The 17,302-nt window shown below is 31.6% G+C and overlaps 2 protein-coding genes across 2 annotated transcripts; both read left to right on the top strand.

Moving 5' to 3' along the window:
- Positions 1–845: 845 nt before the first annotated feature.
- Positions 846–7,586, top strand: LOC109803530 (putative magnesium transporter NIPA4). The gene is made up of 9 exons (XM_020365144.3): positions 846–1,409; positions 2,355–2,411; positions 2,958–3,048; positions 3,128–3,288; positions 3,379–3,506; positions 3,611–3,748; positions 5,361–5,453; positions 6,530–6,635; positions 6,763–7,586. Exons 1-9 carry the CDS (start codon positions 1,250–1,252, stop codon positions 6,873–6,875), a joined length of 1,047 nt encoding a protein of 348 aa, XP_020220733.1. The 5' UTR covers positions 846–1,249; the 3' UTR covers positions 6,876–7,586.
- A 1,969-nt stretch (positions 7,587–9,555) lies between these two features.
- On the top strand, positions 9,556–16,083 carry LOC109803531 (etoposide-induced protein). Its single transcript, XM_020365145.3, has 12 exons — positions 9,556–9,859; positions 9,926–9,991; positions 10,822–10,972; positions 11,416–11,468; positions 13,042–13,176; positions 13,298–13,361; positions 13,482–13,567; positions 13,653–13,735; positions 14,413–14,489; positions 14,673–14,788; positions 15,522–15,627; positions 15,795–16,083. Exons 1-11 carry the CDS (start codon positions 9,762–9,764, stop codon positions 15,586–15,588), a joined length of 996 nt encoding a protein of 331 aa, XP_020220734.1. The 5' UTR covers positions 9,556–9,761; the 3' UTR covers positions 15,589–15,627; positions 15,795–16,083.
- Positions 16,084–17,302: the final 1,219 nt, after the last annotated feature.

Genomic DNA, 17,302 nt, shown 5'->3' with positions numbered 1-17,302 from the left:
ATACAACAATACAACAATAATAGATCAAATGATCTACAATAATGGTTGATGGGTACAATACATGTCGGGTGGGATGTACTCAGAGGAAACCGCAATACATTAAAAACAACATTTTCAAAATATAATTAACTCTCAAAAATTGTATTTAGCAACAATATAATAAAAATGAAAATTTATTATTACTTTATTTGTTGTGTAATCCTTTAAAGAAAATAAGAAGAACGTGATATTTCTGAATCATTATTAATAAAAATGTAAAAAAAATCCCAAAACAAAGAAATCTAAGCTATCCATACCCAACATTTTTACGTGTTTTAAAAAGGCCCATTTGTTTAACAAAAAAACAATGACCTATTCGAGATTGTTTCACAAAAATAATTCAATAAAACCAATGAAAAAAAAAAAAATACAGGTGCACCAAATACTTGTTACCTTGTCCTTTTAGCCTTAAGCTTACTCATTTAAGTCAAAAGTCCACCTCATTTCATTATGGACGTTAATCAAATAAACATAAAATGCGATGCCAAAAATACAGCATAGATTTGATCGATAATTTTGGTGCCTAAACTAAGTAAAGTCGGCAAAACCTTTTAGAACCCCACACTCCAGTCATCAACAGCCGATAATTGTTTCCACTCGAAATAAATTGTAAAAAATAAATAGAGATAAATTACTATTAATCTTTTAAGTAAAAAATAAAAGTAGACTCTGAATAAAAAAGCGTAAAATAATTTTTTTTATTTTTATATTTTTCATCCGAAAATACATGGTATCGGTTGTGGGAGAGATGACATCGCAACCATAATAATAATAGTAATGATAAATAAAAAGGAAAAAGAGAAAAAGAAAAAGGAAGTAAGGAAGAAGCGAAGGGTATTGGAAAATTTACACAGGAGAAGAGAGAGAGAGAGAGAAAGTAATTTGCAATCTAGTAAAGATTAGCAGGGAATGAAGAATGGAGTGTAGTAGTCATCCATCGACTTTGTTAGTAGTCTGAGTCACAGTGTAAAATATTTGATAGTTTGTATTTATCTGTTTTTGTGTTGCCCCAATGCATTTGCATTTGGTGATTGCAATCGCAAAGCATTTCCGATCCAGAGGGAGAGAGGCTTTGTGAATTGTGACAGCTGTATCCACCAACGAAAAGAAAAGCAAACCGCATACACGGATATAGATTGCTGATTCCCCGTTTGTTTGTCGCTGCAAGATCTGACGCTGCACCCAGGGCTAGGGTTTTGGCTTCCCTCTCATGGCGACCACTTCTTCCACTTCCAGCTGGCGCGAGGGGATGTCCTCCGACAATATAAAAGGACTCATCCTCGCTCTCTCCTCCAGCTTCTTCATCGGTGCCAGCTTCATTGTCAAGAAGAAGGGTTTGAAGAAAGCCGGTGCTAGTGGAGTCAGAGCCGGTATCCTTCTTCTCTTAAGGCCTCGCCGTCTATTCGTTTTCATTCCATTCCATTTCATTTTAATTTTCTAATCTTATTGCTGGTTACTGTCTTTGGACTAGTACTTTTTTTTTCTTCTCCTTCTCCATTGATTCATCTCTGCCTTTTCAGCTTTTGTTTACTTGTATTCAGTTCGTTTTCCGTGTTTCGTTTAGTGGATGAAATGGATTAGGTTAAAATTTCTAGGGATCTGGAGGTTTTCCTTTACTCCTCTTGGCTAGCTGAGTTCAACTGTCTGAAATCTCAAGGTTAAACACGATGCGATGCGTTGCCAGGCTTTTTATATGTTATCGTTGCATTTTACAGCGCAAATAGATGTAGACTAGGCAGATTAGGTTTTATCTTTAATTTTTTCATCTGCGCTTGAGGACAGAGCCAAGAGTTTTGTGTTCTCGATTCTCATCCATTTTCACGGAACCTTTTGGTGATTTCAACAATTTTTCTTGTACTCCTTGTTATGGAGTGATGAGCGATCTAGATTATTTTAGCTTTGTCTTTATCTTCGGATAGAAAAGGGAGTTTGATGTGACATGAGATCCTGCTGTAAATGTTGAAAATATGGTGGAGAAACTGTGTACTATAGGGACATCTTTTATTCTTCTCTAATAGATATGTTATATTATGTTAATGAAATAGATGCTTGTCCACTCTATTGACTCAGCCTCAGCTTGGTTTGTTTAGTTATATGTTTTTTTTTTCTTTGATTTATTTGATCTACAAAATAGTTATTGCCTTGTGTTTCTGTGTCTCTAGCATTTGCTCTTTCTGTTGGGATGGACATTGTATATCCGTATAAGTCCGTGCACTTATATTTTCATGCTGCTAATAGTTTATATTTTTTAATTCATTGTTTCCCTGATGGATCACCTACAATAGTAACTCACTATCCAAATTTATCTCTGACAGGAAGTGGAGGCTATTCGTACTTGTATGAACCGCTTTGGTGGGTAGGAATGGTAACAAGTGAGTTATACACGATTCTATTTGGTTTTGGAATGACCAAGGAATTGAATGTATGGTTTTTCCTTTCCCAAGTGTATCCCTGGAGCTTATGCCCTTTTATATATATATATATATATTTATTTATTTATTTAGTTTGTAGTTATTTTACAAGTGCTGAAAGTAAATTAGTTACTATACTTTGTATAGAGTATAGACTATAAATTGAGTTCTATGCAGAACCTTAACAAATCCAAAGAGAGGCTTTCATCTGTATGTTTTCCCTTCATCCTCGTATGATCTATCTTTCTGCAACTTATTTTCCAAATTTATGCTCAAAATATAAAATAAAAATGTAGCTAAAGCTTGTACCTTCTATCTAATTAGTCTAAGTTTTTCTCTAATTCCTATTTTTGCTTCACACATTTTCCAAGGAAATATTTCAGCATGGATACAAAGGCCATTTAAAGATGCCAATTGCCAACATATTTCCGCATACAATTTGTTGATATGAGTTGTTTATTGTATCATGGATTAAAATTTCTATTCTAACAATTTCAATTTCAACAGTGATTGTTGGAGAGATTGCCAATTTTGCAGCTTATGCATTTGCTCCAGCTATATTGGTCACCCCTCTTGGCGCTCTTAGCATTATTATCAGGCATGATAACAATTAAAATTTTAGCTTCAATTTGATTCTTGACTCTAGGTAAATTCTGATTTGTGTCTCTTTCTTGCAGTGCTGCTCTTGCTCATATTATTTTACGGGAGAGGCTGCATATATTTGGAATTCTTGGTTGTGTTTTGTGTGTTGTGGGATCTACAACCATTGTTCTGCATGCACCTCAAGAACGAGAAATTGAATCAGTGACAGAAGTGTGGGATCTTGCTATGGAGCCAGGTAGCCATGTCTCTACTTGAAATATCACTGTCTTTACTCATTAGATATCATGTTGAACTACTAACCAAGAACATAATATTTCTTCTGCAGCATTTCTTTTCTATGCAGCTTTGGTTATAACAGCTACCTTTGTCCTTATCTTTCACTTTATTCCTCTCTATGGTCAGACACACATAATGGTTTATATCGGTGTTTGTTCCCTTGTTGGTTCTCTGACGGTATGTGTCATTATCTAGTTGTCTCTTGATGGGTTTTTAATAGTATTTGTTCTCCCCTTGTTATTTCCCCCCTGTATTTTTATCTTAAAGTTTTCCTTTGACAGGTTATGAGTGTCAAGGCTCTTGGAATTGCCATAAAGTTAACACTGTCTGGGATGAATCAGCTAATTTTCCCACAAACTTGGGCATTCACTCTAGTCGTGACTGTTTGTGTTCTTACTCAAATGAATTATTTAAATAAGGTACTCTAGTTTTTCTTGTTACTTCCTTTAACATTATTTTTATTTGATGTACTTCCTTTTCTTAATATTCAACAAGATGTGGTGTACCTCTTTTTGGTCAACAAGTATCATGTACATGGAAATGGTTTGATTGAATTTCCATTACCATTCTGTGAAATCTGTGAAAGTATCATGTATTTCATGTTTATGTTTCTCCTTTAAATACTTTTTGTTTTTTTCTCTAAACATTTTATGTATGAAATATTTTCTTGTTTGTGTTGAGAAAAATATAAAACTGTCCAAGTGCTGGTTATTTATCTTTTTGTCTGACTTATGCATGCCATGTTTTTTAAACCATAATTCTTTTTCTTGTGTAAATCTTTTAACTTGAAACATATTACCATCACATATGACCTTGGGATCTTTTAAGTAAACTACTATGTTTGCTCGAGAGTTTTATCCCTTGGTTTCAAGATGAAAAATTGATTTGGTCACATCCACTGTTTAATGAATAAATAGTATAAACAAGGGGAATATGTAAAATTTTTGGTTTTAAATGATAGAAGAAAGCCCCCAAAACTTGATAGAAAATTTGAAGGCCAAATGAGGAAGAATATAAACAAGGAAAACAAGAGAAGTTTGACTCTTGTTTACTAGTTGGTCTGCTTAGTATTTCCTTGCCTTTTAATGCTTTTGGGAAAACCCTTAAACTAACTTTGGCTTGCAGACTGTTGGAAATTCATGGGAAAATCATCCTTATTTTTGAAGTGGCACAGGTTGAATAGTTTTGGCCTAACACACAAACTTTGGCTTTGTATGAGTGAGAGTATAACATGTATCTAACTTCGGTTCAGAAGAAATATAATAAAATGGGTAGTTTGTCATGAAGTAACTTTTTTAATGAATGCATTATCTTATCCATTACTCATTTGGTGAAGATATTTTGCTGTTTTGTGTGGTAGTTCTGCTTTAAAGATAATGTTTTTCCTCAAAAGCTCATGTTTTGCATTATTATTTATGAAACACTGCAACAATCTTTTAGTCCATGATTTTTCTTAAGTCAGTAAATTAGTGAATTGAATTTTATAAGTTAATCGATATTCAAATTGCTTGCAGGTGGATAATAAATAGGAAGATCTGAGAAAGCAAGTGTAGTGAATTTTATAATTTAAATCGAAGAGAAATGTTACCAACACGCTCTCTAACACTATTTACTGTTGGCTGAAATTTACTGGAAATCACAAAATTGTATGGTCTTACTCCTTATTTAATGGGTGCCCCACTCATGATTTTGTAGTTTCCAATACATTTTAATCAATAATAAAGAATGTGTTAAAAGGAGTGTGTTGTTAGCACTCTTAAATATAAATTCATATAAAGACAGGTTTCAGTATCTGGATGGTTTATGATCAGATCAAGTTCATTTTCTCTATAGCTTTATGCTTGAGTTTGCAGGACTAGGATAAAATCACATGTTTCCTAGGTCCTGGATGTTGTTGTCATGATTCTGCTACATAATAATGTTATGCAGTTACTTATATGTATTGTCGCCTCTCTGTCTCTTTTTGGTTTGATGAATAGTTCTTTATGCTTTATTGTTCATGTGATAATATTTTTTCATCTTTGCAATCAGGCTCTGGATACGTTTAATACGGCTGTGGTATCTCCCATATATTATGTTATGTTCACAACATTTACCATTGTGGCTAGTGTTATTATGTTCAAGGTAAGTTTTGTTACCTAACTGATATAGTCGGACATCACTTCATTGCTTTACTTTTAAGATTCTATAAATTGTGTTACATAATCTGGATTGCTTGTATATTGTGTGATCTGTGTTTTTAAAACCTCTTGACCAACAATTGCATTTAAGCTTAGAGTATCATTCTTTATATACTGTATTGTTGTTTGTTTAATTCCACTTGCCTTTATTGTAACTGTAAAATAGAAAGCACCATTTAAGAAAGATTTTAGACTATTAGTACATAAAGATAGAGGCGTTCAGACTTGAGAGTTCTATTTTGCTTCAAATTGTTTTATTAGTTCCTCCTTGAAAGTTGTAGACATTTCACCCTTCTGGTAGTTTAGATTTATGCTAGACTTTTGTCAATTGTCATCAGACATTTAGACTCTATTTTGTACTTCATGTCTTGTTAGTTTGTTAAGGTGAGAAGCACAATCTCCAATCCAAAGGCTGAGAGACCAAGAAAAACTATGGGTGAAACCTTTAAGAAGGATTTAGGGGTCAATACGTTGACTATAGATATGATTTATGATAGAGTATTATGCTGTTGGCTGGTCCATATAACCAACCCCTTAATGGGAATAGGATTGATTGTTGTTTTTAGTTTGTATAGGTGATGTTTAATATCATTTTGTTTTGGTTTTGCCACAAGATCTTCAATGATACTTGTATGCTGGTTGTTGCATATAAATATTTCAACCTAATTTTATTTGCTTTTCAAGATTTTCTTGGGTAGGTCCTGCATATACCTCTGTAGTGAACTTCTTGTAAATTATATGAGAGGTGAACGTTTCTATGAATAAACGAGTGTCTGCTGATGCATTTACATCTAGAAGATGTGAAAATTGTTTGCGAGTATATTGAACAGGATGTGAAACTTCTTTTTGCCCTTTCCCTTGACAAGTACACGGAGATGCAAATCCTTAATCTTCGCCACTTTAATCATCTTGCATCTGATGTGAAAATCATCAGTTTCATTGTTACTTGCACATTGAATATCTGTCCACTCTTTGCTGTTTTAAAGTTTGACCATTGATTGAGAATGAAATTGATGTCAGGACTGGGATAGGCAAAGTCCAACACAAGTTATTACAGAAATATGTGGGTTTGTGACCATTCTTTCAGGAACCTTTCTTCTTCACAAAACTAAGGATATGGCTGATGGTATGACCTAGTTATCCTACTGTAGCAATTGCATGTAACTTTAGATTAAGCTCTCTTGCTCACATGCATCCTCATGAACGGTCTTGAAGCCTTCAAAGTGATTAATTAATATTATCTTCATGTGCAGGCTTACTACAATCATCTCTATCTATTAGACTTCCTAAGCATTCAGAAGAGGATGGCTTTGATGGTGGTGAAGGCATTCCTCTTAGACGGCAAGAATCCTTGAGATCGACATGATATATTCTTTGCGTCATATCTTGCATAACTAAATGAGCTTGGGGCGCTGGGGAGGGATTTTGCCAAGGTCGTCTGTATTTTACTGATTATTTCCCTCCCCATCATATTTTTTACCTGATACAGTTGGAGTCGAAGGATGAGAGTTTCCTATCACTGTTCTTTTGGCCTCCTGATGATTATGCTTTCTGATCTTGCCTTGTATACCTCTCTACACTCCATACCGAAGACAAAGGCCAATGTAATTTTCTGCAAATTGATTATATATAGTGTACCTCAGTTAAATGAAAGTATTCATCAAATTTTGAACTGGACAGCAATGCAATGTTATTATCAGTGTCTGCTGCCATTTGAACTCGAGCTGCGCTTGTTGGAGCAAATTACGGAAATCAGGATGTGTAGATTCCAGGTCAAATGCATTGTTTAATACATGCCTAGGTGGATTGTTTTTACTTTTAGTTGCTGTATAGATTCAGCACTACTCATGTTGGCTTCCTTTTGGAAGAATATCGGGTAAAAAATATCTTAGCGTTCATAATGGCTTTTACCTTGTTGATCAGGGAGTCAGTCTTGTTATAACCTGGTACACTTTGGTGGGGTCGGTTCGGCAAAACTCGTAAAATACTTGTTGCATCTTAGTTTTATTTTTTATTTTTTGAAATTTACTTGACATTCTTGTATTTTTAACTCCAAAATATTTTTTTTACAGGATCATATGGTATACCTATCTATCTATATGTATTCGGTAGCATGGGAGGTGTCTGGATATGATATAGTTTGAACAAGTAATTATAGGGATTATTTTAGCAAAAAAATGAATCGGTGTTTTGTGAATTTTAAAAAATTACATGGGGTGTCGGAGTAATGTGCTAAAGAAAAGGAAAAGATGAAGAAAAGAATACCAACAATGATAAAAAAAAAAAGAAATATTAGTAAAATACTTTTTAACAAATTTCATGAAATAACTTTTGTATTGGCTAAAATTCATAGAAAGTCACAAGTTTGTGAGGATTTCACTACTCATTTAATAAGTTTCATATATAATTTTCTGGTCTTCAATAAATTTTAATTGAAAGTAAAATATGTTAGAAAGAAGAGAGGTTAGAAAATGTGTCGATAATACTGCTTATAAAGAATTGATCAAAAGGGATGAAAACAAAGGAGAATATAAAAAAAAAGGAGGCCAACAAAGATTAAGAAGAATAAACAAAAGGAAAATCGAGGGAAAAAAGAAAGATTGTGCACAACTTATGTAAACAAGTGAAATTTACGAGTTTTTTCATTTACAAATAAAACTAAAATTGAAAATTAACTAGTGTTTTCGATTTACAAATAAAAGTTAAGAAAAATATGAAAATAAATTATTTATCAAGACGAATTATCTCTATTTACATTTACTTTCAAAATTCGAAGGCAAATCCAAATTAATGAAATTATGATTAATCAAGATTAAATTACTCTTAAAATTTAGTATGCCTGAAATAGTAAGATATCTTTAATTTCAATAATTTGATAAGGTATATCACCTATATACAATTTAATTTTACTTAATAGGATTTGAAATGGAAAAAATTAAATATACACTATAAAAACTGTTTTCTTTATGGTTTTTTATTCTTAAAAAAAAAATTTATAATAAAAATATGAGAATACTTTTAAGTTTTTGTTTTTTACTTTTAATTTTCTATTGGTTCTTCCTGTAGTACCATCTCATCAATTTCCGTCTATTTTTATTTTCTAAGTTTTTCAAAAACTATTCTTTAAAATAGTTTTAAAAATCAAATAAAAGGAGAATCAAACTCACCCCAATTATTGTTTCTAATATTATAACATTCAATAATTTGGTTCAAGTTTAAAATATTCATAATATGATGTAATTAACAATTTTAATAATTTTTTTTCCATTTGTAAAGTTAATTATATTAATATTAACAAGTTGTAACAAAAAAAATATTAATATTAACAAGTACAAATATTAATATTAACAAGAAATATATTTTTTAACATTATTATGCAATCATAAATTATTATATATATGTGTGTGTAATAAAAAGAATATAAAAGTATTTTTTAATGTATTTTTATTTGACAAATTAAAAATACACAATATAGAAAGTGAAGTTTACAATATTATTTTTCTCTCTTCTAGACATGCATTTTACCATGGACATTTTTTTTTAATAAATTTTATGGGTGATAAATTTTGACACTTTATCCTTTTAATTTACAGTCTTTTGTCTTCATCTATAAATTGAATTTAAATAGTTCTTTTTTAAAAATATCAAATTAATTAAAAATTAAATTATTTATTATAAATCTAAAATGTTTTATATATTCAAAATATTTATTTAATAAAAAATTTAATTATATGAAATAAATATTTTTCTTTACAAACTAAATAATTGAAAAATCTTTATAAGATGTTTGTTTGAGGATATCATGATATATTTTTAAGAGCTACATTCTCAAGGAATATTACTATAATAAATGTTGTTTCAAGATATATTAAAAAGGTATTTGGACATATCTTATTTTTAAAAATAATAAAAGTAGAATTTACCAGAATATTACTTTGTTATCCTTCGTTATAAAAATGAAAAACTGCCTAAAAACATAGAAATGCAAATTTCGAGAAAATAAAAATACCTAAAAAAACTCTTTTATATTCCTCTAACAAACATGCAACTAAATATTCCCATTTGATCTTTTCCTGATGAAGTGAAACAAACAACTTGATAGAAGTATCAGAGTACACCAAAATTCAACCCAACAAAAAAACCTGGTTCGTAGGTGGTGGAGCGTGGACCAACATAGGAAAAAACAGAACACAAAGGTGTCTGATGAAGTGAAAGGTTGTGTTGTGAAGAGTGTTTCGATTTCTAAGTAGCAATGGATGTCAGCGCCAAACTGAGGGTCGTTGGTATTCTATGGTTGAAAGGTGTAGGAGAGGCGTGTTGCCTTCATCGCGTTCTTATTCTCTGCATTAGGTAATTCCTCTAAATTCAATTAATTTAATCAATTCCTTTTCTCAAATTGTTCTTTTGCTTGCGTAGGTCGAAGAGGCTATTGATGCGAACTGGTCAGTGTTTCCTCTTAAATGGTTTCATTTTCTTAGGAAGGTACTCTTTTCTTTCCCATCGCAATTTATTTCAACATTCAACTCCTAATCCTCTAAATCTCCATAACCCCACATTGGCAAAATCAAATTTTGCAATTCAATAAACAATTTAGTACAGTTTAAGATTCTTAGTCTCCTTTCTGGAGTTGTGGGCTCTGGGAGTAGTTCTCTAACTCTAACATATGTGGCCATGATGTTGGTGTGAGTAATTCTTTTGCTTTTTTGCTTCTTTTGTTGCTAGTAGCTACCATCTTTACATTCTATCATCTTGATTCTATCTTCAGCACTGTTCGCAAGTATATTAATCATTGCGAGAAAAATAAAAATTTATGTTTTACATTCACTTCTCACCTATGTAAGATAGAGTTCATGGTGTTTTCAGGCTTTAAGGATAATATAGAGTTAGATTTTTTTATTCCAATCTGTCTTTTTATTTGTTCTTTATGATATTTACTAATAGACTTTAATTGGGGAGACTGAATTTTGAGATCTGAAATATCGATAATGCTAGCCTTCTCATATCTCAATTTTCCAACAAAATCAATCTTTTTCTCCAAATTCCTAGAATAGACATCTCAAATTGAGTTCTTGTTAAGGTGTCTGGTTTTGGATGAGTGGGTTTTGGAGGGGGCCAGGATCTGCAGATGGAGATCTATCTCTTAAAAGTGCTTAGCTCATGAAGTAATGAAACTAGCTTCAATTTATTTTAACAGTGAATGAAAATTGTGGCAAAAAATTGAATTGTGTATACTTTTGATAATGACTGGAAGAAATCTTATTGACAGTTAAATCTGTGTTTAATAATTTGAACATCTTTAAATTTTTGTGCAGTATATTCGTCCTAAACTCAGTTGTGATCCCTGCATTGTGGTGGATATTACCTGATCAATGCTCACAGATTGTTTCTCATAAACTGTGTGACTTAGGTGGCACTTTGAAATTTTATTCTTTCTTACGTCTTGCACTCATTCAGCTCTTTTATGTAAGTATGAAATATACATTGACTGTAAAAGGTACTTTGTTGCATTGCTCTCTGAGTTGACTTTTTTGCCTTTATAACATACATGGATTTTCAGTATTTATATTGTTTAAAGAATCTATCGATCCTGAGCTAATATAACTTTGATCTTGCCTTGAATTAGAGTCTCACCAATTAACTTTTCCAATGCTTTATTACGAGTTAAATGAACTTGTTGAGGCAAACATTGATTTAGAAAAGCATAGAAGGTCTATTAGAAAAATGAAGTTTCAAAATTTAATGTCTGGAATGCTAGTTGCATATTGCTGAGATGATTTTCTCATTTTCATTGATGAAATGTGCATTTTAGATATCTTTCTATATCTAGTTTGCATGATAAAAAACCTGAATTTGAATGTGTTTTTCCAATTAATCTTTTGTGATTTTTCTTCTTTTTATTCCTGCAGGTTCTTTGGTTTTACCCTTTATATGTGTTTAGCATAGTTCTTAGCACCATTTGGTAATATTTTCCTTTTAATCTTCTTTCCTGCATCTTTATTTCGACTTTGTATGCATTGGGCCATTCTACGTTGTTCATGTTCATTGTCAAGTTATTTTATATTTGTATGTCTTCTATACTAAGTAATGAAATTTCTTCAACCAGGCAAAATAAGCAAAGTGCTTTTAAGAGTTATGGATATTCTCCAAAAGATTATAAGACCACCAAATATAGAAATATTATAGCCTTCAGTCCCATTCTATATCCATATAAACAATGCTACCCAAATAAATATTATGGACTTTCTCTATCCAAAATCCATTCTATATCCATTTAAACAATCCTACCCAAAAAAATATTATGACTCCCAACACAGGCATTAAATACATCTTTAGAATATATGAAAATATCCATTATTATTTTGATGATATCCTAGATTATGCTTTATGGTTAGTTTTTATTTTTATTTTCTCATTATCTCTTAGGATTGGTTATCATTATTCCTAAATGTCATGATTTGTTTTCTTATTTAGTTAGGACTTAAGACTGTGATTTGTATAAATAAGGGTTAGTGCCTTAGTTATTATGAGAATATACCATTAGATTCATCATAAGTATAAATAAGGGTCACATTATAATTCATCATAATATTCTATTCCAAGTCTCTTTTCTGTCAATTTCTTCCCACAACACCCAAAATCCCATCATTTCTACATGATATCTGAATGGTACCATCCTCTGACTTGTCCCATCACTGATTTGCTGATGAGCCCTGGAAAATTTGGAGTTTTACTTTCTTTTAACTACTTTGAAATTAGTCAACTCTCTAATTGTGATAATTTTCGGACATTCCTCCGTTTAGAAAAGCATCTCTGGTCATCATGAGTCCCTTTTTTGACCACCATCCATCATCATGACATCTTCAGTAAGACCAAACACCCACATTTTTCTCCAGTTTTTGATGTCCTCCATTGTGCATTTTTTTTGACATATTTCAGATAATTTTCCGATTGTTTTGTCGTTTTGGCATTTAAAAGAGTACCCTGGCCATAATGATTTAGGCTATCTCCTTCACTGGTTTTGTCTCTGTTGTCGGGCATAGTTATTAACCTTGGCTAGCGGTGTGTATTGGACAACATTGAAAATGCCATTTCTGGATGCAAGATTCCCGCTATTTTATTTATTATAATACAACCTAAATAATTTATACACACATGTATGTACATACTGAAAACGAAAACTAAAACCAAAATTTAAAGAAATTCATGATAAATATTAAATAATAATAATTCACAGTTTAAGCACACAATCACTATAAGTCTAGGGGCAATAAGAACATAGTAATGAAGTCAAAAAATTGACGGATAGTGGTGAAATTAATAGAAAAGGAACATGATAAACTAGACAAAAATTAGCAGAATGTGAACCGAAAACACAGGGAAAAAGTAGTCCTGTAAAATGTGAAGGAAGAAAGGTCGAAATGGGTAACTTATTGTGGAATGATCAAGGAAGAAGGGTTTCTTTCTGAATATGCCAGTTTCCCTTTGAAAGATAGGTTTTATTCCTATCAGAATTGCTAACAGAATGCTTTTAGGTACAATGACATTGCCAAATATGGGTATGCTGCAATGGGAAGATCTAAGCTTACGGCAGAGAGAGGCTCAAGCCAAAACAACTCTTCACCTGTACAAAATGCTAAACATGTAAAAGGACCATCTGGATTGGGAGGGTAAAGTTCAAATGAATAGTTACTTAATGGTGCATTATTTTTTTCTCATTTTCTAATTGATATTAATTCTTACTGGGTAAGTAGTGCTAAAAGGTTCAGCTACTATGTTTGCTTAATTCAGGGTCATGATTGGAATAGGACAGCAGGTGTACTCGATACTCCTTTTGAGTGTTTTCTTTCTTGAGGTAATAAAATTACAATTTCGATTTCCATATTAATAGGAATATACACATGCCTTGATATTCAGTAAAATCGATTATCCTTCATTTTATCCTTCCACAAGCAATTTCTAATGTTATATGCAGGTCTATGCAACAGGATTCATACCATACATAGGGAAGCTGCTCAACTTTTTACTCCTCTCCTGGATGTATGCATATTATTGCTTCGAGTATGTGGTCCATAACTCCATTTACACCTTTTGCTTGATGCCTTTAACAGTAGAATGCATTTTAAAAAATATGCTTTTATATTAGGTACAAATGGAATTTCAATGAAGTGGCTCTTGACCGAAGGCTGGACTACTTTGAATCTCACTGGCTATTTTTTGCTGGTTTTGGTCAGTTTTTTTTAACTTATTTACATGAACTTTATTAAGTAGAAGAATACTAGCAACTCAGTCTATTATTGGTTAAACTTTATTGGAAACTACAAAATCAGGAGAGAATCATTAAATGAGAAGTAAGGCCTACCAAAACTTGTAATTTTCAATAAATTTCAGCTAATAAAAGAGTTTGTTGCTATTATTTTTTTGATTAAGTGTACTTTTTTGTTTAGCTAGAGAATTTCATATGTTTAGATCATGTGGCTTTTCTTTGATTTTTTTTAAAAAAAATTTATTGGCTGTTATGAGATCAAAACAACTTATAATACTAACCTTAGGAGGAACAACAGTTCCTTTTTTATGTGTTTTCTAGTAAAAGGTAAATCCTTAATCAGTCTCTGTCACACAAGTGTAAGAGACAAAGTTACGAGGGAATATGGATGAGGATTGAGGATTGAGCAATTTCAACATTGTGAAGTGTGAAGTTATTAAGAAGAATGCCATATAATTCAATAATTCATATGTGAAAATGTGAAATTGACACGTTGGCTATTGAAGTTTAAAATTCATTCTAAATTCTATCTTCGTGAAGAATCTTGAGCTATGGAACAAAATTTGTATATTATATTTAATACTTTATTCTCTAATTCACTTCATGTTTGAGATTAAAAATGTAACTTATGTCCTTACAGGGAGCCCTTGTGTTCTGGCCATATTTTTTTTCTCTCCCCTCGTGAGTTATGGGATTATGGCTATACTTTTTCCACTGGTATGGGTGACTATGTTGTTTATTTCCCTTCTATTTGTTTCTTCCTCCTGCATTGATTTTTTTTTTTTTTTTTTTTTTTTTTTGCTTTTTGGCATTTCCTTTTATTATTTTGAACTAAAATATCATGTTCACTTTATCACGAATCAATGATAGTAAATAAGTAACATACATTGTATATTTCAGTTTGTTCTAACTGCAACTGGGTCGGAGTCTGAGCAAGAAATATCCTTTGAAAAACATAAATGGAGAGCTACAGGAGTGGAAAGACTTCCAATATTTTATGTTGCAGACAAAGTGTCGTAAGCTCTTCTTTTCTTATCCCTTTACTCTAGACATTGCACTACTCATCTTAGCTACTAGGCAAGTGGCCCAAAAGGGCATTAGTGTAGTGATTAATGCCCAATGACTTTATATGGTACGTGAAGACACTACTTGGTCTGATAAGTGCTAGTTGCTTCAATGATGACGCAAAATGCATTTTTCTGTATTAATTTGACAATTTTGTGGTGTTTCTAAATGATTTTGTGTATTAATTTGGATTTTGGCTTGATATGATATTAAACTCTTCCTCTCCTTCTCTATTAATGTTATATTGTTGTGTTTCTAAATGATTGAGTTTCTAGCGAATGATCAAATATCTTATCAAGTAATCTAAGACATTGGTTAATTGTTCTCATATGTCATTTATGAGCTAAATTTGGCTAAGTCAATTCGATCTCATACATCTCTGTTATCTCTCTTTCTGTTTTGCCGGTGACGGTAGGACGCAGTATGCTATTAAGGGTAATGGAATGGTGATAGTTAATGTTAACATTGATGCTTAACATTTTTCTGATAGTGTATCTTTCTTATTCCAAGTTCTTTTGGTCAGTTTTGAGATACATTTATGAAATCAATCACTCACTATTTGATCACCCAATTTTCTAATTATGACTGATGAGCTTGCATGATTTATTATGAAGTACCTAGGGAGTTATTACTACTGGACCTTAGTTATTATAATTTTAACCACATTGATTGGTATTTGTGTAGGATGTGGATGTTATCTCTTTTACCCCTGGAGAAAAGGGACCAGGTACAAGACAGAAAAGCACAATGAGATTGTCGTAGTCAGTTATTCTGGCATAGCTGATGACACGTGAGAACACAAACTGATTTTGTCTACTGAGGCGATATTTATATTAAACTTGCAGTGTGCTTTCCTATGCAAATGTTTATTCAGCATATATGGAACTCCCTACCACCTTCCCCCTTTCTCTTTTACTAAAAACTGATTATTTTGTTTCGTTTGTTTTAATGCTGTAGGACAAATTTTATGTTGTAACAAGCTGGTGCACACGTGACTTCAGAATTCAGACGCAGAAAGTTAAAGCTACTAACCACTGCCAGATCCAAAATCTCACCGAAATGGTCCACGTTACAGGGTTGGCCTCAACTTGGGTTTGCATTTTAGGAATCCTGTTTGTACTCCTTCCACCACCACCCGTAACATTATATACGAATTTTAAATTATGCTGTGTTTCATATACATGCTACAGTTGAGTCTTTTCCGTATATGCAATATAATATATTAAAAGTGACATGCTAATTGAAACGTGGTGTGTGCTAATAATATGTGCATATTTCCCTGCCCTCGTAGTTATCATCCTAGTTCCTAGATTATGAATATTTGATGCTGTGATGGGATGGGATGCTAATCTTTGAAGAAAAAAAATTAATCTAATTTCAGGGTTTGAGATAAATTGTTGGTTCTAGTAGGATAAAACAAGTCAATAATGTAATTTATTAAATTTGCAAAGTAGCCCCACAAAAGAGCAGCATGACGACTAGAGATTGGGTCACAGTTGAAGCCTTGAAGGTGGTGTGGGAAATTCCGAAAGGCTATTGGACAACTTAAGAAACTTTTCCTGCTATGCCTTAGTCTTTGTGATTCCATATATTTTGGGGTTAGAGTCTTTAAGATGAAGTGTTTTTGAAAGTTTTTTTTTTACTGAAAAATATATTTTATTTCGTAGAAAAGTTCTTAAAATTATTTATAAACTTGTATTGAACAGAGTTTTTGAGTTTATCTCAAAACAATCTCGTCAATTTAGGCGATTCACAAAATAACCTTCTGGGGACATTTCCGAATGCCAATTTACTGAGGATAAGGACAAATTTTTTTATAGAAGAGTCTCTTAATGATAAAATTGTTATATTGTGTTTTCATTTTCTACTGATTTTTGCTTTAACTTTTTAATGACAAAATTGTTTCTTTGCTTTCAATTTTTTTAAGTGAATATATATATCTATACTTCTATACTAATATATAAAGGAGATATTCTTTTGAGTAACTACCTTGATCCCCACTTTTTGAGACTATTATACCCTTTTTATTTTAAAAAATTAAAAAAAATATTTTTTAATCAAATTTAAAAACTTGAAACTAATAAATTTATGCTAATATATAAAAGGATACTATTTTCAATAACTACTTTTAATTTTTACTTTTACATGAACCATTTTATTATTTGTTTATTTTTTAATAATTACTTTTTTTATGAGTAACTTCTCATTTTTTTTATTTATTTTTTCTTTTAATATAATACAGACACTGCCTTTTTTCCTGCTAGTATATATAAAGGGAATAAAACAGGCCCTTATTATTTCTTATTTTACGATGTAAGCAATACACAATATAACAATAATTTATAATATATGACACCAAATAGATATATTTTTCAATTTTATAATATATTTTTCCGTAAAAAAACTGTCAAAAACACTTACGTCTACCATAAACTAGCGGCTATTAACTAAAATTAACTCGTCTA

This window comes from Cajanus cajan, chromosome 1 (assembly GCF_000230855.2).
Source record: "Cajanus cajan strain Asha chromosome 1, NIPB_CcT2T_4, whole genome shotgun sequence".
NCBI classification, from domain to species: Eukaryota; Viridiplantae; Streptophyta; class Magnoliopsida; order Fabales; family Fabaceae; genus Cajanus; species Cajanus cajan.
Note: the sequence above shows the minus strand (reverse complement) of the source record. Positions and strands in the feature narration are given on the sequence as shown.